The sequence below is a fragment of the Acyrthosiphon pisum genome, chromosome A1 (assembly GCF_005508785.2).
Source record: "Acyrthosiphon pisum isolate AL4f chromosome A1, pea_aphid_22Mar2018_4r6ur, whole genome shotgun sequence".
In the NCBI taxonomy this organism is placed as follows: Eukaryota; Metazoa; Arthropoda; class Insecta; order Hemiptera; family Aphididae; genus Acyrthosiphon; species Acyrthosiphon pisum.
The window spans coordinates 2,126,283-2,147,927 of NC_042494.1; the positions used below are offsets into that span (position 1 = coordinate 2,126,283).

General features: G+C 26.9%; 4 protein-coding genes across 6 annotated transcripts; 2 read left to right on the forward strand and 2 right to left on the reverse strand.

Moving 5' to 3' along the window:
• Positions 1 to 2,803: 2,803 nt before the first annotated feature.
• Positions 2,804 to 5,186, reverse strand: LOC100575876 (replication protein A 70 kDa DNA-binding subunit). Of its 2 annotated transcripts, none has more exons than XM_003242799.4 (8): positions 4,896 to 5,186; positions 4,755 to 4,802; positions 4,456 to 4,658; positions 4,176 to 4,379; positions 3,947 to 4,106; positions 3,702 to 3,882; positions 3,516 to 3,628; positions 2,804 to 3,139 (listed from the first exon to the last, which is right to left on the reverse strand). In XM_003242799.4, exons 1-8 carry the CDS (start codon positions 4,926 to 4,928, stop codon positions 2,921 to 2,923), a joined length of 1,161 nt encoding a protein of 386 aa, XP_003242847.1. In that variant the 5' UTR covers positions 4,929 to 5,186; the 3' UTR covers positions 2,804 to 2,920. The 2 variants fall into 2 exon arrangements, with proteins under 2 accessions (XP_003242847.1, XP_016657912.1); XM_016802423.2 differs by having other exon boundaries at positions 4,720 to 4,802.
• Positions 5,187 to 5,276: 90 nt separating this feature from the next.
• LOC100166634 (ciliogenesis and planar polarity effector 2) lies at positions 5,277 to 7,098 on the forward strand. The gene is made up of 5 exons (XM_001948125.5): positions 5,277 to 5,476; positions 5,558 to 5,716; positions 5,857 to 6,122; positions 6,208 to 6,344; positions 6,415 to 7,098. Exons 2-5 carry the CDS (start codon positions 5,614 to 5,616, stop codon positions 6,638 to 6,640), a joined length of 732 nt encoding a protein of 243 aa, XP_001948160.1. The 5' UTR covers positions 5,277 to 5,476; positions 5,558 to 5,613; the 3' UTR covers positions 6,641 to 7,098.
• A 600-nt stretch (positions 7,099 to 7,698) lies between these two features.
• LOC100168703 (exocyst complex component 2) lies at positions 7,699 to 13,175 on the reverse strand. The gene is made up of 17 exons (XM_008182363.2): positions 12,897 to 13,175; positions 12,547 to 12,838; positions 12,282 to 12,474; positions 12,099 to 12,216; positions 11,816 to 12,030; positions 11,626 to 11,741; positions 11,161 to 11,294; positions 11,030 to 11,100; positions 10,812 to 10,958; positions 10,540 to 10,748; positions 10,356 to 10,470; positions 10,136 to 10,291; positions 9,966 to 10,070; positions 8,545 to 8,871; positions 8,291 to 8,475; positions 8,168 to 8,227; positions 7,699 to 7,989 (listed from the first exon to the last, which is right to left on the reverse strand). Exons 1-17 carry the CDS (start codon positions 13,003 to 13,005, stop codon positions 7,887 to 7,889), a joined length of 2,655 nt encoding a protein of 884 aa, XP_008180585.1. The 5' UTR covers positions 13,006 to 13,175; the 3' UTR covers positions 7,699 to 7,886.
• A 122-nt stretch (positions 13,176 to 13,297) lies between these two features.
• LOC100159822 (ATP-dependent RNA helicase DHX30) lies at positions 13,298 to 19,972 on the forward strand. Of its 2 annotated transcripts, none has more exons than XM_003242798.3 (17): positions 13,298 to 13,509; positions 13,618 to 13,691; positions 14,046 to 14,290; positions 14,662 to 14,808; positions 15,062 to 15,125; positions 15,189 to 15,312; positions 15,383 to 15,593; positions 15,666 to 16,010; positions 16,085 to 16,249; positions 16,324 to 16,529; positions 16,899 to 17,103; positions 17,194 to 17,399; positions 17,495 to 17,718; positions 17,864 to 18,062; positions 18,131 to 18,317; positions 18,397 to 18,464; positions 19,589 to 19,972. In XM_003242798.3, exons 1-17 carry the CDS (start codon positions 13,448 to 13,450, stop codon positions 19,749 to 19,751), a joined length of 2,895 nt encoding a protein of 964 aa, XP_003242846.1. In that variant the 5' UTR covers positions 13,298 to 13,447; the 3' UTR covers positions 19,752 to 19,972. The 2 variants fall into 2 exon arrangements, with proteins under 2 accessions (XP_003242846.1, XP_029342346.1); XM_029486486.1 differs by having other exon boundaries at positions 13,621 to 13,691.
• The last annotated feature ends 1,673 nt before the right edge of the window (positions 19,973 to 21,645 follow it).

A 21,645-nucleotide genomic window follows, 5' to 3' on the forward strand; every position in this document is an offset into this window, starting at 1 on the left:
TTCGAGTTATAAATTCATAAAAATTTTTCTTTTTAAATCTAAGATTTTAAAATGTAATACAAGATTCCTTATAGGATAATCTACCTTTACCAAAAAAAAAATGTCTATTAGAAACTCAAATTAAATTTTTATGGGCGTTTGAAATTCATATTTTTACAACATTTGATATTCACTCGATTTCTTACGTAACGATTTTCTTATTTTGTTGTAATTAAAAAACGAGTGACTGTAGAAACTTGAAAATTTCACTGAATGTTTATATTAGCATTTTATATATACGATAAAATTTTTAAAATAATTTGACTCTTTTTGAGCTGTTTACAGACATTGTAAGTTTTCAATTTTTTTTTCTATAAATATCAATAAAGTTTTATCTGTTGGGCCAAAAAGTGTATACATTTAATACAAAGCTCCTGATATATTGTTACAATATCAGTTGAAAAATATTAAAAATACATAGGCACAATTTTTTTTTATAAGCATTTAAAGATCAAATTTTGACAAAATGTATCAAATTTTAATTTGAAAAATTATTTTGTTGTTAAAAATTTATAAAATGTTCAATTTTTGTATCTAAGAATTGAAAATTTAAAACAAGATTCCACGTAAATATTTAATTCTGTTACTGAAAATTCTAAGAAATACTACATAAGCACAGTTTATTTTTATAGTCATTTTAAGTTCAAATTTGGACGAAATTACATAGGTATTAAAAAACCTGGAATAACTATTTTAGTTATTTTGTTGTGATTGTATAATATTATTTGTGGGTACTTGAAACTTCTATAGTATACTATTATATATCTATGATAGTACCACGGTTTGTTGTTGATGTATAACGTGTTACCTGATGGATATTATGATATGATTAATTTGGAATTTATTATTAATACCTATTATAGGTTAATTTTTTTTTAATACTATAGATAAGTATATCTAGGTACCTATAATAGGTATGTCTAATACATAGAGTATAATATTACTCTATGGTCTAATACCTAGACTAACAAACCGTCTCCGCTCAGAATCATTTTTTCTTATACAGTGATAGTATATCATTGAATTCAAATTTAATACTATCCATTATACAGTGACCCACTTGTAACCTACTGTACAGCAGAGCGACATCCACTTACCCACCTTTTTTTTTCTTTATTAATAAATTTATTCAAATTATAATTTTAAATATGCTCAATGCTCATAGACCATATTATTATTTTAAATTGTATAGATTTCTATACCATTTAATAAGTTTTCCTGAGCGATACACACTTCTTTTTTTCAAATGAGACCCACATTTTTACTGTTCATTGTTAGGCATATGAAAATTTTACAATTCACTTTATTTTGACCAACAATATTATATTGTAATATTTATTCTTTGTCGTTAGTTGTCGCATTAATTCGTTAATTTTATTATTTTGTACTTCAGCATAAATTATAGAAATATTTTCAAATAAAATAATTTATATAATAAGTACATTTTGTATTTTAGATTCTGAGTGGAACGATGAATATATTTATTTTACAATGATGTGTGTTTTTTATTTTATTTTTTAATTTTTTATCTTTTTTTTGTGTCTGTCATCACCTTTTAGGACAGTAAAAGTACCACTTGTAAGTTGTAACCTACTGTACAGCAAAGCGACATCCACTTGCCCACCTTTTTTTCCTATGATTGTGAATAAAATGTTATTTGTTTGGTAAAAAAGCTTGACAATTTAATAGAAGGCTCCTTATATTATTATAGTTTCAAAGACAGATCAATTCATATTATAGTCTAAAATACTTTGGCATAATCCTAGTTTAGTAACCTATCGATTTTTAACATTTTTTTTTTTTAAATGTGTATTTTAGAGTGCTTTATAAAAATGTAAAAAAAAAGCCCAGGCAAACTTTGTTTTAAGTTATTGATGAAAAACTTCAAAAACTACTTTTTTTTTTCGTATTGCACATTCTTTTCAAAAAAAAAATACTTAGAATTGAATATTTTTAAACTTTTTTTTTCAAAATGTGTCGTTTTAACGCTCAATATATTGGTAAAATCAAAATTTACCTAACAAACTAACTTTTGAAGTTTTTACAGGTATTAAAAGTAACACAAGTATAATGGCTCCCGTCGCCTATTGGCCCTGATCGCAAACTTAAGGGACCTCTCTTCGCCTGCCGGTTCCGGTAGCCTCTTTTATTTAAAAAAACCGCAAGACGATTGAATAAGTAGTTTTGGAGTTAATCCCGAACCAAAAAAAGCGACTTCATTTTATACAGTAGTATAGATGTTTATTTTATCAATTTCTATACTTAATAAAGTTTTAACTTGTTTTGAGCTGTTAAATGACAATTTAAAATTTAAAATTTTTTTTCTATAATTGTCATTAAAATTTTATTTGTTGGGCCAAAAAGCTTCAAAATTTAATACAAAGCTCCTGATATATTGCTTAAACAGGAGTTGAAAAATATTAAAAATACATAGGCACAATTATTTTCACATTTATTAGTATTTAACGTTTGATTTTTGACAACATTTATCAAATTTTAAATTTTAAAAATGTATAAAAAGTTCAACTTTTATAGCTAAGGATTGAAAACTTACAAGGTACCACGTAAGTAGGTTTTACTGTAACCAAAAAATCTCAAATATATAAAAATCCTTATTATTTTATGTTCAAATCTTAAGGAAATTACAAATTAAATAACCAAGAAAAACGATTTTAGTTAAATGACGCTCATATAAAACTAAATTGAATGTATTGGTTTTAATTTTTTTTTTTTTTTTTGTAATATGCTCCTCAAATTAAATTTTAATAGTTTAACAATTAAATAATTTAAGTAAAAAAAAAGCAGAACTATGTACATAATATATTAATAAAAACAAGATTTGAGGATACTTAAATATAGTAAGTTGATTATTATGATACTGTTAAAAGTCGTCCATTGCAATCAATTGTTTATACCATTCTTTCAACTGATGTACTTCTGCTAAATTTGGATTTATGAACAGAACACTGAATTTGACCATGGAAAAATACTTAGCCCCATTGAATTGTTTGAGTACAGCTTGCTTAACCATTACTATTGGCGGGTTATCAAACTTCTCGTCAAATTTATTAACTTGATCACCCCATACTTTTAAAGTTATCTAAATCAAACAAAAAAATAACAAGTATACATTTATTTTATTTTAAGAGAGATTAAAGAAATACAAAGCATCTGTTTAACTATAATATAATTCATACGTATGTTATTTCTTGATCTTCTATTGTGAATACAAAAATAGAAAATGACCATTGTAAAATCAACCAGACTATTAATAATCCACGTCTATGATGACTTAACTAATGAAAATTTTACTTTCACCATAGTTCAGAACTTTTTTTTTAATGTCAATCTCTTCCTATATTATGTGACTGGATGCATTATTATAATGTAGGTATAAATAAATAAGTTAATTAAACTGCATGAAAGTCATTTCAAATATGAAAAAAAAAAATACTTCACAAACAAACAAAACTTACAGTTGCCATAGACATATCGATTAGTACAATTTCTCGTTTCCCAATTTCCGTTCGAGACGTTGAATTACTGCACGCTTCTATATCACCAATTTCTATGCACACACCAATTAAATCTAAAAAAAAAAATAAATTATATTACAGTCCTAAACTCAAGCAGTTTAATATATAAATAATATCTATATTTACCACAAAATGTATTAGGATTATTTTCTAATAATTTATTAAAATTAGATGTTTTGATGTATTGTATTTTGGGCTGGATTTTATCAATACTTTCAATTATAACCGAATGAGATTGAAGTTTTAGTTCAACGCCAAATTGGTTGTGTTTCAATATTGTGTCTGCTAGGTAATATGTTTTGTTTTCCTTAAAAGATTGATACAAATTTAATAAATTAAATGAAGTAACCAGAAAGTAATAGAATAGGTACCTCAAATATTTCATTTAGGCTATCTGAAAGCGTATTGAATGCACTGACACGTACTACACCAGTAGAATCCATCATATTGACATTTAAAACTCTACAACTACTGTATGTATTGATTGCATATTTTTTTACAACAGTCAATTTTAAAACAAAAGGACAGCTCCTGTAAAATGTTTAAAAAAGTATTCCACTTTGTGGTCAAGCAAAATATTTTACAACAAATAATTAATACCCATTAGATAGTGTGATCAAATCTTTAACACTCATAAGATTATTTTCCAAATGTTCAATACAATAAAATATCCTACTAGGAGTTTTATTCACATTTAAATTTATCAGTGGCATTTTTTTTTTTTCAATATTTATTAAAGGCTGTGGATTTCCATAAACATTCCTGTGAATCAATATAGTTACTTTCTGAATAAGTATAATCCACCTACAAACAAAATGTATACAAATTAAATTTAAATACCTATAAAAATAGGTAATATTGAATTATTTATTCCGTCAACCTTGGACTATGATCATTGGAATTTTCTCCATCCATAAATTTGTACTCATCAATCCTCAAAATGGTTGCATACTTCACTTGTTTTTTGATAATCAAATCGTTTAATTGACTGCACAGGAAAAAATAAGAGTTCATATGGATGCCATCCGACAACACTAGACGATAATTTGTTTCATCGGGTTTTACCTGCACAGCCTCAAAACCCTGAGGTAAAAATAAAAAATATAATATTATTTAATTCAGTACACGGGTCTTAACTTCTAACCTCAATAATTTAGATTTTTCAAGTAGGAACCTTACCAATAATTGGACGATTGGCCGTTGTACGGGCATGCCATTGCATAGTTTCTACAACACACAACAGGAAGGGATTTTATTTAAAATGAGATTTAAAATAATATTAATTCTTACTTGTACCGAAAATAATAAATTACCACATACCTCGATAGAGCCATTTGATAATTCTAAAGCCATTGGGTGTGTTCGAAAAAGTACAACAAAGAAAAAATCATGACAAATTATAAAACAGGTAATCTAAATAAAGCATTTTTCACCCAATCAACCAATCTATCACTATAACATTTAAACATCATAATATTATAGCATGACAGACCCATAGCATGAGAAATAATAGACCTATATTAAAGCCACCAGCTAGGACAAGGTAGACTACGGCAATACGCCAGTACTGACTAGGTACTGAGTAGTGAGTACACCACACATTTTTTAAATAATATATGATGAGATAACAAAAAACGGGTAAATTTAATTGTTTTGTGCTTATCACGGATATAGCTGTGTATACACCACACAGATATATAAAAATCTAATCACTATTATTCATGAAACAATTTGATCACAATTTTTTGTCATGGTACATTCAGTATATTGTATTACAGTATATTATATTACGTTCATGGTACATACCCATTAACACAGAACGTGCTATTAATTGATATCTTAATTCGTGGGTAACAATAGAAACTAGAAATTAGATTCTAGAAAGCGATCAGTGGTGTGAAGTGAGTGTGAAATCAAATCAAATGAATACATTTTTAATTAACGATAGGTAGATATATTATTTAAACAATATTCAATTGCAGTATGGTACTATTTATGTGATAGACACCGAACAATTACAACCGTTCTTTAAAGCAAAATGTTCGGAAACGTAGTGAAGCTCGATTGGCAGAGTACTGCTGAGGGAGAAACAATAATGCAACATTTTTACAATCCACAGACAAACGGTAGAAAATTTTTTGGTAGGTGACCGATGATGTTAATCACAATAACATTTTATTATATTAAACCTCTCAAGTATACTCTATTCGGTTGATTATTAGGCGTAATCAAATATTATCGTGACAACTTCAAACTTGAGAAAATCTTTTGCATTTATTAGGACTGTTGGAACGACCTATACTGCCAAACATAGAAGAAGTGTCGTACAAATTGTTTTTTGTCGGGAAAAGCGGAGCAGGAAAATCATCCACAATTGCTCGACTAGCAGGGATATTAAATTTTGACGTAGAGTATGTAGAAACTCGAGGTATACGTAAAAGTAATATTTATTGGCCTGTCAAAGTGTGGGATAGAATTATTCTTTTTCGACTACAATGTTGGGACTCTGGTGACAGAGACATTAAAAAATTTGGACACATATTGCCGGTAAACAACTATTTTTATTTATTTTTGCTCCGGATTATTAAATAATATTAATTTTTATATTAAACATGTTGGTTATTGATTTAAGGTGTGTAAAGAAGAGGCAGATGCCATTGTGTTTGTATTTTCCTTTACTGACCCTAGTGGATTAAGTAATATTTCAACAAATCTTCCTATATACATGAACGATAAAAGTAAACCGGCTCCTATTGTTATTGGTACAAAGTAAGAATTTTGTTATTTTAGTAATTATTCTAATATTATATGTATTAAGGCTTATATTTGTTTATTTCAGGTACTGTGCAGGTGATTTTACTGCTAAAGTTACGATTGATGACATTGATGAATTTGAAAAAACCCAAAAAATCACTATATTAAAAATGAACAAAACAGATGGAAAATATGATTCAAACGAAACTGAGATTACAGCTTACACATTAAATGTAATTTGTGAACAATTATGGATAAGAGATCAAAACTATATATTAAATCAGGAAATGGAATCTTCTCAAATTGTATAACCGAAGTGTTATGGACTGTGTTCTACTTCTCAATAGTATATTTATGAATCATAGAATCAACAATGAATTGATCAATTAAGTAAACCTAGATCATTCTTGAAAATGTTTAATGCAACTAAAATAATTTTGGTATTATAATATATATTATATTGGATTCTTGGCTATCGTCCTTATGATGTCTGGGACTTCGAGTTAGGAAAAAAAATTATATTCAATATATGTTTCATAAGGAAATAACGTAGCGATATACTTAATATGTATAACATAGTATTTGTAAGTATATAACTGTGTTGGTCAAGGATCTGATAATGAGGCAAACATGGTAATGCAAAACCAAGGGGCAGTGATTCTGTAATTTTTAAATCTGGATGGGCAATTTCAAAACTTATGCAGCCACAACTAAAGATAGTTTAATTATTATTACTAACTGTATTTAAATATATATGTATATTTGTTAAGTGCCTTATCATTCCTAAAATTCAAGTTAAAAGTATTTGTCTTATTCTATTTATGTTATTTGAATATAGACATTTATTCTGAAACAATTAAGTAGTTTATAAATATAATTATTTTTTATTATAATATGAATCAATGTAGATTTTATTCAAATTTTATTTATAGCATTTTTTATTTTTCTTATTTAATTTAAAATAATTTTTGTCTCTTACCTCAAAATAAATCTAGATTATTTTAACAATTTATTTGTTGTTAAATAAAATAGAAAAATACCATTGGAGAAAATATGAAATAATCATGATTTAAATTTTTTTTTTTGAAATGTATGAAGTAATCGAGCAAATAAATACTTCTTTTTTTAAATATGCATCGAAAAATGAAAAAGAGTAATTTGCTTACATATGCTAAATAAAACCTCATAAGTAACTAGTTTTGTCTTAACATTATTAGTTAACTAATCTGATATTTATGTAGTTATGTAAAAGTAATATAAAAATCTTACAAGTCCTCTCTCATAGTTATATGACTTAGTCAATACATAGTGAAAACACAAACTTTGCATTACATACTAGTACAATCAACATAGTTTGTTTAACAGCTAATGAGTATTCTGTATATATAATATATAATTTCAACATAAAATAAATATATGACATTTAGACTGCAAAATATATAAATATAATTATTTCTATGGTATATTATTAGGTAATTAAATTTACAGCATTAACATTGTTATAAATATGTGATATAAAAATAATTGAGTTATAATATAAATAGTTGCAATAAGATATTATATAATACTAGTTTCAATATCGTTTGGGCAAGGTGTTAAAAAACACATGATCTGTAAATGCATACGGGTCTTAAACTGCTCAAAACATTTCAAAACATACCTGGGAACATAGAAAACATATATAAATAATAACACTATTATATGAATTTGGTACATAAGCCAGTAATCCAATTTTCACAACCTCTTGATTTGATATCGGTTTTAAAAAAAAAAAACATACATTAACGTAAAATATAATATACCTATTTATCATCATAAACAAAAATAAATAAAATTACTTTTCATTATCCTCTGATTTTAATGGTGGGACTGCATTTGTAGCATCACAAAAAAAATCCCTGTAAATAAATAATAAATATATAGAATTGTTTTGTTAAATTGCTGAAATATAAAATTATTACTTTGAATTCGGTGTGAAGTAATTAGATAATGTGAATGTCAATGCCATCAAATCCAATCTAGCTTGCATGGCTCCATTTTCACTAAAATGTGTTACACAATTCATGAGACGTGACATTTCTTCTGATATAGTGACCACAATTTCTGATAATACAACATACATTAAATCTGGCATGATAGTTTGGACCTAACATATACAAATGGCAATTAGTAATTAATAATGAATAACTGTTAAGTTTTAAAATTGTTATCAAACCTCAGAATGTAATGCAATCAAATTGGTAATAATTTCTTTGGCATAAGGTCTGACCTCTCTTAGGTCTAAAAGCGAGGGAGAGTCCCATTCAAAGCTGCCCACATACATTGATGGTTCTATTGTCCCGACTAAAGGATCGCTTTTGGTTTCTATATAAGTTTCGAGCAATTTGCTTTCAGTGTTTTCAAGTAATTCAACAGCTCGAGCCACAACAACATCAATAGTTGGAAAACCGTTGTCTTCAAATTCTTTTTTAAATTTAAGTAGCATGACGTTTCTTGTATACTGACTGTTACTTATGGTTATTAAAAGTTTTTGTTCCCACATCTAAAATGTATTATTAATAATTTAGATCATTAACATAGTAATGTAAAATGACGTAAATGTGTCTGTCCACTTTGTTACATCTGCTAAGTAATATATAAACTTAACGTAAATAATACAATAATTTTTTCTATTTTAAATATATACAGTGAAATTTGATAAATCTATAAGCTTAGGAGGAAGTCTAACCCACATATGTTGTGTCCGTCTTTCACGCAAACGGCATAACAAAAACTGTTATGACGTGGGAAAGAACTGACAAGGTTACAGTCATGACTAAGAAACTACATTTTCACTACATAAAAAGGAGAACTTTGGCCGTGCAATATTGTTTTTGTTTTTTTCGATATCCTAACTTAAAAAAAGTCATTAAAATTTGAAAAACACAAATAATAATGGATTTTGAAACAATAAGAAATTTTTTTTCGTATAAGTGATATCAAAAAAATAAAGTTTTTGGTATATTGTGCATTTGTAAGACGGAGACAACACATGCGGTTGCGACGTCCTCTTAATAACTCTAAAGAAATGTAATTTCTTTTCCAAATACCATAATAAAATGAAAAAACTATAGATAACTTGAACTTTTTCAACAGTTTCCTTACACATTCTGTTAAAATATGGGTATCTGTATAAGGTTTAGTTGCACTATATTTGATATGTTTACATTGCACATTGGCTTCATCACTATTGTGTTTTTGGTTTAATTCAGTATGTTGTTAGTTAAGATTGGTCGTTTACGAAAAAAAGTATCAGAAGTTAATGAAAAATTCTTTGTAGAAAAATATGTGATGAATGATCATGACAACTCAAAGTGAACTGCTAAATGCTTTAGATTATTTGTATTTTCATATGGAACTGAGGAAGACTTGAAGAATTGGAACCTAACTAAAAAAACAATAAAACTGAAAGGGAACAAGCGTAGATAATTAGTCACTATGTACCATCTGGGAATGTTGTTAAAATTGAAAAAAATTCTTATTCCCTTGAATTTTGACTTATTAAGATTCCACTGTATATTTTATATTTTTATACATTGGTTAGTCTCTTAAACAAAAATATTATAACACTTAAACATTTAAAAAAATAAAACTCACCAGATCATTGTGTAATTTAAAACCTGTAACTGAAGATCCACTCAAGGACATAACTGTAGTAGACGAACAATTGGTATCTGCGTTTAAACCCACTTGCTCTAAAACCTTTATTATAAAAATGATTTATTTAATCTAAAATCTAAAATCGAATTTAATATATAATTTTATACCTGCGAAAAGTTCCAAAAACATTTGTGAACCAATAGTTGTAATTCATTTTTTGCAGTTTCATTATCAACAAGTGCAGTTTCTCTACGTTCGTCCCGGATTACATATTCTTTGGCTAAATTCATTGCTTCCATTATGATTTTGTAGAAATCATTTGGCTGAAAAAAAAGAATTATAAGTATAGAATTTACTTTATTCAATATTACTGAGAATTAAAATTACCAATTGTGATATAGTTCCTTGTTTTGAATGATAATCCAGTTTCCACGTCTCAGTAGTTTTCAACTGTATAATTTGTTCTGACGCTTGTTTAAATAAAATATTTAAGCAGTGTAACCTATTAAGACAATAAAGAAAGTTTTAATGAAATTCAACTAGTTATTAAGAAAATTTAAAAAAAATTGACCTTAAATCAAATATAACACTGGATATCTTATTTAAAGCTTCGTTAGGAAGATCCAATGCCGTTAATACTGTAAATACTGATCGGATTTGTTTTAAGCAATGTGGCAACCATATGATAGGCACAGGTGAAAATGAACTAGTCGTAGTAGTAGGTAACATAATCGTTCTATATATATCAGACACAGTCACAATTATGTCTAATATCATTTCCTATAAATTATAAAAGTTATGTTATGCATGTACAATATTTTTGAAAATATTAGTGGAAAATACTTTGAAATCCATTTCATGGCTGCAATCTGGCTTTACTGCTAGGTCACCAACAAAGTAATTTTGTCCAAGTTTCCACAAGTCTGGAAAGTAATCCGATATAACTGTAGCTATTTCGTCAATGCATAATACTTTTTTAGGCTCAATGTTCTGAAAAAAAAAAAAACGATTTAACATTAGTTAACATGGTTTATTCAAATAATAAAAAGTGATGAACATACTTGGGGTTCAATTTGCTGTGACAAACTAATATTTCTTTTATGTTTATTCTGTGGATGTCTATTATTCTTATCTAAAATGTGCATAATATGTGTAAAGTTAAAGTTTAAGATTTAAAATATTAACAACTTACTAGGTGTTTCATTTGCTTGTTCTTCAGTTATAAATTGTTGATAACTACCTTTTATTTTATCAATTAGAAATTGTTTCATATGAATAATTGCTTCCCAGCCAGGGTCACCGTTGTCATTTAGAGCAACTAAGTTCCTGCAAAAATAATTTTTAAATTTTTAAATGTCATAAGCTTATAAACAATTATGGAATTAATTCTATACCTATAAACACAAATATTAGTAAAACCACTAAAATTTATACTCTTTCAAATTTATTTTTAGTCTTATAAAATAATTAAAAATAAAATATAATATGAATAATAACATATTATCTTTAAAAGTTAAAATATTTATGAATAAATGAATAACCATTCTTGTTCTATTTCACAAAATCATTTTGTTATAAGCAAACATTAACTTATTTGTTGATATGTGGTTTCACATCTTATGTACCATTTATATGCACTCGGGTAACTAGATATTACCTAATTATTTTTTTTTGCTGTTTAAGTGTTGTAGGCATTTGATGAAGCTTTGACTTCAGGTTAATTCGTATATTCAGTATTTTGGTTTCAACTTCCTCTAATATTTTCTTGAAAACCTTTTTATTGAAATATATAAATAATATTTCATTATTTTTATAATAAAATATAGTTTTTTAATTATTATACTAACCGAAACTTCAGTTTTACCAAACAAATTTAAAGCCCTTGCGTAATCATTAATTATTACATCTACATCTTCATTTTTAATATTACGATCAATGTTGATCGGTAATTGAAATAAAAATTTATATCTAGTCATAACAGCCAATGCATTTCTAGTAGCTTCAGCTTTTTCTCTTCTGGTTAAAACACCATGAAATAAATGAGTTGCCTCCTTTAGAGATTCTAAAATGATATTTTCAATAATGTTTAGGTTAAACAACAAGTTAATTATTATTTAGCTAAAAATTTACGGTTAATTGCTTCTTCAACTCTAAAGAGAGTTTCATTATTTCTTTCAAAATCAGCTTCATAATTTTGTTTTAGCGTAAAAAGAGTGTCTAATTGTTCCATAACTGATCCAACATTATCCTATACATTATAATAAACATAACAATTAAAATAAACTGTACATATAGTTTTTAAATGTGACTTACTTTCAAAAAAGACAATTGTCCTTCGTTTTGTGAATCTACCTTTCTCTTCAAATATGACAAGCCTACCCGCAAATCATCAAAAGATGTCCCATGGTGGTGTTCAAGTAAGAACCACGCAGGTTCAAAGTTTTCAGATAGTAAATCGCCAGAACCATCCGGAAATAATTCGGTTAGTTCATTTTCAGGAAATTTCCTTATTGTGTAATCAAAATAATATATCAGTCAACTCATGACTGATTGAAATGATCAATAAATATGTACATACTCATCTCCTTCAACAGATAGACCCAAAGGATCGTCTAATTGAAATATGGTGACTGAACTGTTTTGCCGGCCCCAGTTAAGGGGAGCTTCTTCCACCCATACTGCGCTTTCTTTTAGAGGGCCAATAGTCTCGTGATAACCGCGAAACTGAACAGTACTTGTACCAACACCACCAGATTTAGTGACTAGAATTATATCGCCACGTCCTTTTCCCGGGCCAGATCGTGCAATGATCTTATTTGGCGATTTCCATTCAGCTGAAAGCATACACTCGCAGTCGCATATTTTTAAACCTACAAGAATCAGAAAATTGTTAAAGTGTTTTTTATAAGATATAACTGACATAATTACTCGATAGATCATTGGGGTTGATGCCCAAATGTTCCCCTCTGATTGTCACCCTTGTTCCTGGTGGCCCTTCTTTCGGGGAAATTCCTGTTACGACAGGGCTTTTAGCCATCGGTAAAAAAAACACAGAGCGAATCGTTTACAAAATGAATGACAATACCATTTGTACGTCTCGAACTGAAATTAAAAAAAATCTAAATAGGTAGGTTGAAACCTGAAGGTGGAACTCGCCAATTATGTTTTGTTTCAAATAGTCCACAACTTTTAAGTTTTAACTTATCAAATTATTTAAATTCATTTATTTTTGATACCGAGTTGATATCGCTTATCATAATTAATAATTTTATATTTTTATCAGTCACATGTATGATGTTTATTATCAAAAAGTTCCGGTTTTCAAGATATAAATATTAAATTCTCATGTTTTACATGGATTTGACTTTTGAGTTGATGTTTTCGAATTATTATGAACTAAATAAATAGTTAGTCAACAATTTATTAACTAGGTATTCGATCACTTAAATTTTGGAATGTCAAGTTTTTAGAATATTAAAATGTTTAACGTCAGGTCTTTCATCGGACTACAAAATGTAATATCTCGTTTTCCTACAACCCAGTGAGTAAAATATTTGTACAATGTTGTGCCATTATGCTAACTATCTGTGTTTTGAACCTAGCTGCTTTGTATTGTTTGTTTTGAATTTATATTAATTATTATTTTCAGAAGACATTTAAAATTAATATATCCACAATTCTCAACTGTTCAACCAGAATCAGAATATAAAATTTCCGAGGAAGGTAAGGTTTTGTATTTTTAATTAAAATATTTGTTTCATGGCATAGTACCTCTGCTGGGAGGCCTCTACGCTCCGTCCGGTCTGCCTTTTTGTTTTTGTTTTTATTTTTTTTATTTTATAACATAGTCATCAATTGTTCTTATTGTTCTTATATTGTAACAGATTGAATAAAAAATCACATAAATCCAAAATAAATTATTTGTTAACATTTGAAACTATAAGAATAGAGATTATTTTTTATTTCCGATAATAATATTTATGTAATAAAGTAACAGAAGTTAAGTACCTAAAATATAAAATGTCAAAAAAAAAAAAACCTCATAATTATAAAACAACAAATGTTTTTTTCATTTAGATATAACAAGATTGAAAAGAAAATTTGCATCGCCACGTAATATTGTTTCAAACTTTTATAATCAAGTTGAACGAACACAGAACATCAAGACAGGCTGTCATTTTGGTTTCAACAAGAACAAAAAAAATCAATGGACCTGCAAATTAAGTGTCCAATGGCCCAACCCCATTGTATTTTCAAGTATGGCTACTACCAAAGCCAAAGCTGGAGAAACGGTTTCCTTAAATGCTATTCAATGGTTACAAGTAAGATAATTATTAAAATGATCATCATTTTTTTATATCAATTTTATGTTGAACAAACATTTTGTTTGATAATTAAATTGTAATACTTTTTACCTAGTTTTTTTTGACATTTATTTTATAAAAAAATTCTATTTACTCACTTCTAAGTTTTTCCCTTTTCACCAAAAACTAATTATTTTTTAACCGATGTCCTGTTTACTGTTAAGTTTGTTAACACTAGTTTTAGAATACCAGATAATATGATATTTTATAATTTAAAATTATTTTATACCATAACTATAAATTATTGTATAATTAAAAATACCATAACTATTACTTTAATTGTGATCGTGATTTTAATAATTAAACAATAACTACTAATACATTTTCAGGATATGGAAAAACTTGATCATTCAGGAAAGCCATTAATAGTATCGAATAAACAACGTATAGATGTAGCTTCATCACCAATTGCTTCAATAGATTTGAGTGAACAAAATGTTAAACAAATTTCAAGCTTAGTGCAAAAATACACTCAGGTTAGCCATATTCTTATACAAAATAAAAATCAAATAAATATATATACTCTGTTCCACGGGAGAACGAGCCGTTACCCGACTCAAATCATTTTTTTTTCTGCGTATCCCCACGCTACAACATTCCATAGGGGAACCGGTTTTGATAGCAGGGTGATAATATAGTGGGATACACACAACTGGCAACCTCTTGTGGGACAAAGTATAAACATTTTGTTATTTATAATAAATTAAAGAAAACACTTATTTACTGTAGGAAATTAAACCATTAATAAATAAAGGAAAACCAGTATTAATTGAAGATGACCAAACTAATGAGGGTAAATCCTAGTATTTAATTAATCCCACTAAATTAATAATGTAATAATATGTTTTAATTTTAGATGAGTTAAATTTTGTATTACCTTCATTTTCACATTTTGACTATACAAATCGAAACGAATACCTGTATAAAAATTCTACACAAACATTGAACAAATTAGTCCAATTACCTATAGACAACTATGAGTATGTTTAATATCAAAACTATTTACAATTTAAAATAATTTAGACTATATATATATATCATACATTTTAGATTAGACATACTTAATATGATCGAGAATAATCAAGTTACCATTATAAAAGGAGAACCAGGTTGTGGTAAAAGTACTAGAGTGCCTAATTTCATTATGAAAAAATATAGTCAAGAAAGAAAAGGAAGTGAATGCAACGTCTATGTTACTCAGCCAAGACGAATAAGTGCACTAACACTTGCTAATCGAGTTGCAATAGAACGTTCTGAAGAAGTATAAACTAATAAAATAAAATGTATTTAAAAATATCATTAGATTGATGAATAATTTTACTCAATTCTCTAGTTGGGCAATGTGGTTGGTTTTCAAGTGCGGTTGAAGCAAATATTGCCCAGAAAACCGGGAACTATAGTATTTGCATCTAGCGGTATACTTCTTCAGAAACTACAAGCGGACCCTGGACTTAAAGAATTTTCCCATGTTATTATTGATGAAGCCCATGAACAAGATATAAACACAGAAATATTGCTGATGCTTACAAAGAATGCTTTGAAGTTAAATGACAAATTGAAATTGATTATAATGAGTGCAACGCTAAATGCCGAACATTTCCAGAACTATTATGGCCACTCAGCTTCTACTATTGAAATACCAGGGTTCACACATCCTGTGAAAACTCAATTCTTATCGGTAAATTATAAATGCCAATGGGTTTGGTATTTTGTTGTTAAAATTAATATTTATTATTTAATGTTTGATTCCAGAATCAATTGGCTAGGGAATGGGGTATATATGATACAACTGTCGAAGAAAATGGTAAACCTTATTGGAATCCACAACTAGTGGCAAATGTAATTAAATGGATTCATAACAATAAATCACCTGGAGCTATACTGTGTTTTGTATCTGGTTGGCAAGACATAATTGATGTAAGATAGCTTTCTGTTTGTTTTGTTTAATCATTTGACCACTTTATCCAATTCAATTTTTTTTTGAATAATAGGTGAATAAACTTCTACAAAAAAGGCCTCATAATTTCGATATAATGTTTGCCCATTCTAAATTGACACCTGAACAACAAATAGAAATCATGAATCCTGCAAGTAATGGAAGACGAAAAGTTGTGCTGGCTACAAATATTGCTGAAACCAGTATTACAATTAATGATGTAGTATATGTAGTTGACACTGGTATGCAAAATATATCTAGGTAAGGTTTTAAATTATTATTAATTTAATCTTTTTGGTGTTGGTTGTATAAAAAATTCACAGTTCAGATTATTAAACAGATATACCCAGTTTTTTTTTAATTGGCTGTCATTATATTAAACATTTTTTATCAACAACTATTGTGAATTCTTTGGATTTGCAAATATCATTAAAATAATTGCATTACATTTTTGTTTGTTAAAAAATTACTAACTCTAAATTAGGTTATTCAATGTTATTTACATAGTATATTTGTAAAACACTTGTATTTGTATGCACTCTAACTAATAAATATGATCTGCATTATTGAAATAATGCGCATTTTAATTTATAATACTTTTAAATGTTTACATTTATAATAATTTTATAGTTGGAATGCAGAAAAAGGTATTAAACTATTAGATCGTTGTTGGGTCTCTCAGGCTAATGCAAAACAAAGGAGAGGTCGTGCAGGAAGAACTCAACCCGGAGAATGTTATCATTTATACACATTGGATCGTTTCAATAACTGCTCAGAGTATCCTACACCAGAGATTCAATTAACTCCTCTTGAACATACTATTATTAATCTTAAGGTAATTATATACACATATCATATAGGTAAGTGCCTAAATTATTCTGTATTGTATTATGCAAAATGTCAAATAATTGTTAATATTATCTAGATACATAGCCAGGATAAAGCAAGGGTTGTATTGTCTAAGCTTTTGAATTCACCTAGTGTAGAATCCATAGATATTGCCGTTTCGGAATTGCAACTTCTTGGGGCATTAGACAGAGATGAGAAACTAACAGCATTAGGAAAAAGAATAGCTGCATTCCCATTTGATCCATGTCTTTCCAAAGCTTTAGTTAATTCTGTATTTTTAAAGTGAGTCGCAATCATTTTTCATTGGTTTATATTCTATAATAGTTTACTTATATTGTTAATTTTATATTACGATTAATGTTAACAATTTATTTTAGATGTCTAGACTCTACACTAACAATTATAACCTACTTATCAAGTAACGTGAACATATTTAAAGATACAACTCCTGCCGATTCACGAATAATAAAAAAGGAATATTCATCGTGTAGTGATCACCTGGCTGTGGCAAAAATATTTTCTGAATGGAACAGCACACAATATCATTATAATGATAACAGTAATTCTTCATTGTCAAGAAATAATCTTATACTTATAAGCAGTGAGTATTAAATTTAATTAGTTCAATACTAATTATTTTTATGTTTTTTAAATAAAGAAAATATGTAAAAAAAATATCCAATATGATATGATTATGTTGAGTGTCTTAAACAATAAATTTAGTGTTATTTAAATTTTTTTTACAGAATTGAAAAATTTATTTACACAACATTTGTATAATAGTATGCTTATAGAAGACAAAGACATGAATAATTTCAATTTAAACTCTGAAAAATCATTAGATCAACTTATACCAGCGGTTTTAGTTTCTGGATTTGGAAATTTAGTTTTCAGAAAATCATTTATGCGACGAAATGGACGTTTAGACTATACATTTATTAATGAGTATGCAATCTATTATACTTATGAACAATGTAAATTTGATTATTATTATGATTTTTAATTTTATTTAGTGCTGGAATAAAAGTTATACAGCATTCTGAAAGTGTAAATTATAATAAAGATAAAGAAAATGAGTTGTTAACTTATTTTAGAGAAGGTAGATCTCTTGACAATGATTCTGTAATGCTTAATAAATCTACATATGTTCCACCGACATTAGCTGTATTGTTTTTTAATGGTCAAGCATCATTCAAGCACGTAAGTTTAACATTAGAATAGTTTTAGATACATTACCGTTGATTATTTATTTAACATTTCAAATACATTTATTCCTCAGGACGGACATAATAATTGTTTGATATACATTCAAAATGGAAAACGTGTTAATATTTCTTGTTCTAAAGGGTAAGTTCTACGTTGTATAAAATCAAGATAATAATTTTAATGATTTTATAGTTATAAAATATTTCATGCGCTATAATATAATTAAAATAAACTATATCTTTAGTCTAGTCAATTAGGTATTTAGCTCGGAAAAATTCCCACCTAGCTGAATTTTAGTACACACCTTATGACATCGTTATAAACAATGTGAAAATGTTGACATTGATATCATGTACCCGTTAAAGGATATTCGAGGTCAAAGGTCACAAAATTGGTTTTTTTTTTTTTAATATATCGCTTTTTATTAGTCTTACAATAAAAAGTTTTGGATAAAAATTGTAGAGGAAATAATATAATTATATACAAAAAACGGTATTATGACATTTTCATGTAAAATTTATAGGTTTTTTGTTATAAGGCAAACTAAGTGTACACTTTTAATGGAATATGATTTTTCGCTAAAAACAAGTAGCCTTTGTGTTAATATCTTGCTATATACTGGTTGTACAAAAAAGTATTTCAAACAAAAAAACGGTTAAATGTATGGTATGAATTCTATAGACTTTAGCATTTGTTAATTATTATAGGCTACAGATAAAAACAACCGAGTCGGTCATACATTTGATTTGTGCATCAAAGATTCCAAATATAGAATTTTATAAGTCATACTTAGTTTTGCATATTTTAAGCATTTTAGGTTTTTACTTTATTAGTGCTGTTTTTCCTGATTTTGTGATATTTTTTGCTAATATGCATTAGATTTATTTTGTATTAATTATCATAAATAAATAGAAAAAATGTATATGAAAAAAATACCCTAAAATATTTATTTTTTTTTTCCAGCCAATTTAGTATTGTTGCTTTAAATTTATTTAAAGCAACTATTTATATATTTTAATTATTTTTAAATTAATCTTCACATCTTCTCTATTATAAGACAACTCATAGGTCACATTCTGGTCTATTGCTCTCAGATCTTTGGAAATTACATCTATCCACCGAATCCTGGGTCTTTTTCTGTTTATTTCTCTACCAGTATCTTTTTTTTTTATCTATTATTCTAACCAATTATTTCTCCATATTTGTTCCAGAGTATTTTTTGTAGAAGAAAATATATGATAAAAAATAATAAAACTTTTTTTCAGTGATTGGGAAACTTTATTATCGCTGAGGAACGTACTAAGGAGTTTTATCGATTTTCTAATGGAGACATACGGACATTATGAAACTAATGATCAATCTTTTGATGAAATTCTGAATTTCCGTGATTCCTTGTGTTCTGTTTTGTGTAAGCTTGTTGAAAAATAATTTTGTTTAAAGATTTTTTCTCATAGTTGTGTAAAATGTTATTAGTTTATAGACAATTGGATTATGATATATAATTTTTTTATATAATATAATTTAATATTGTACAATTTAAGTACAAAATACATTTTATATTTTCATGTTTGTAATCATCTTGGATGAATGTAATTTGTGTATTAAAATTTATTATTATTATCAATAAACACAAATTTTACAAAAAATTATTTGATGATTGTTTAATAGATTGTGTATGTAGGTATTATACATATTAAACTAGTATGGTATGATATAAGTTACGTATTAATTACCACGTTCAACACTGTGATCTAACATTCTAAACCAACGGTATTCGCTGCAAAACCGAATAATTATTATTTAGATTTAAATTAATTCAATGACGGCAGCAACATCTACTACTGCCAAATCATTTTTAACTTAACGCAAGTGCTCATTTCTGTCTGCGCTGCCGTCTTTGATTTACAACGGTTAAATTAGTTACATTCAAATATATATTATTAAATTTATATTATGTTTTTTTGCTGTTATTGACAATTAATATCCTTTTTAGTTATACTTAGTAGTCACGCCACTTAGCTATTAACCACAGCAGCAGCTCTGCTGATGTTTATTTTAGATCAATAAAAAAGATCTTTAATCCACATTCCACAGTCCAATAAGAACTATAATATTTAATACTTATTACCACAATTAAAGATTAATGATTGAAGAATTATATCTTTAATTGTGCTTATTACCGTTAACCACGGACTAAGACATAGTATATAAGATACTATTTTATTCAAAGGTGGGCAAGTTAATGAAAATAATTAACTTAAGTTAAGTTAAGAGGACACAAGATCGATAAGTTAAAAGTCAACAGTTAACAAATTATAAATTTAACTCGATAAGTTAAAAGTTAATATAGGAAAAAAATATTAACTTAACTCAGTTAAAAAAAAGTTAATCAATTTTTTTTTAATTAGTATGTAAATCACATAAAGAGTGAATATGTCTTTCTAGTTACTAATTTATAAATTAGGTATAAAAATCAATTTTATTGAACTTTTTTATAATGCACACTGTACCTATACCCTTTTACTTTTACTTTACTATTATTAATTAATTTAAACTATACTCATCTTAAATTAATAATTTAACAAATATATTTTTTATATCGTATAGCAATTGAATGTCATAATACGTGAAGATGAGTACATGACCTTCATATGTAATCTCGTATGTAATAGTAATATTGGCTATCTTGTCGTATGCGCTCTACCGGTAACATTGCGACTGCAGTATGCACTCTACCGTGTTTTGCCACTCTACAATTATATTTAGATTTTAACGGTAAAATACAAAAAACAAAAAACAACTGAAAAACGATAACAAAATATCCTAAAAACCAAAAAAAATTTCACTTATTTTTACTTTTTAATCTTTGACTTTAAAAACACTTTAACTTGAAATCAGAAATTTTGAATTTTCTAATTTTTATATCAATTATAATTTTGATTTAAAATTTAAATATTATAAATAATTAATTTTAATTTTTAACTTTTAAGTGCATTTCTATATTGCGCGTTACTATTATAACTAAAAAGTTAAAAGTTATAAGTTATAAGAATATAATATAAAAAAAAATATATACTGGGTGATTCTTTTATCATAGAACACTCATTATTTCAGAAAGTGTACATTTTTTTGAAAATATTTTTTCACATAGTTTCAAGTCGCTTATAAAACAATGTTTTTCTTAAAAAATTATATTTTTAAATATTTTTTATCCTTATAAATTTTTAAGTTTTTTAATTTTTTGAATGACAACATTGGGTTTTAATTTTATATTCCAAAGCAGAATATTTTTCTTAGTATTTTGATACATGAAAATTGAATT

Bases quoted from the DNA above. Each gene is read 5' to 3' on its own strand.
- LOC100575876 (XM_003242799.4), bottom strand. From the start codon at position 4,928: ATGGCTTTAGAATTATCAAATGGCTCTATCGAG. The intron at 4,803-4,895 runs GTATGTGGTAAT...TGTGTGTTGTAG, and splicing joins TATCAAATGGCTCTATCGAG to AAACTATGCAATGGCATGCC. The intron at 3,140-3,515 runs GTAAGTTTTGTT...TGTTTGATTTAG, and splicing joins TCGATATGTCTATGGCAACT to ATAACTTTAAAAGTATGGGG.
- LOC100166634 (XM_001948125.5), top strand. From the start codon at position 5,614: ATGTTCGGAAACGTAGTGAAGCTCGATTGGCAGAGTACTGCTGAGGGA. The intron at 6,123-6,207 runs GTAAACAACTAT...TATTGATTTAAG, and splicing joins AATTTGGACACATATTGCCG to GTGTGTAAAGAAGAGGCAGA. The intron at 6,345-6,414 runs GTAAGAATTTTG...TGTTTATTTCAG, and splicing joins CCTATTGTTATTGGTACAAA to GTACTGTGCAGGTGATTTTA.
- LOC100168703 (XM_008182363.2), bottom strand. From the start codon at position 13,005: ATGGCTAAAAGCCCTGTCGTAACAGGAATTTCCCCGAAAGAAGGGCCA. The intron at 12,217-12,281 runs GTAAGTCACATT...TATAATGTATAG, and splicing joins GACAATTGTCTTTTTTGAAA to GATAATGTTGGATCAGTTAT. The intron at 8,476-8,544 runs GTTTGATAACAA...TGTATATGTTAG, and splicing joins TGATTGCATTACATTCTGAG to GTCCAAACTATCATGCCAGA.
- LOC100159822 (XM_003242798.3), top strand. From the start codon at position 13,448: ATGTTTAACGTCAGGTCTTTCATCGGACTACAAAATGTAATATCTCGT. The intron at 13,692-14,045 runs GTAAGGTTTTGT...TTTTTCATTTAG, and splicing joins ATATAAAATTTCCGAGGAAG to ATATAACAAGATTGAAAAGA. The intron at 16,011-16,084 runs GTAAATTATAAA...GTTTGATTCCAG, and splicing joins TGAAAACTCAATTCTTATCG to AATCAATTGGCTAGGGAATG.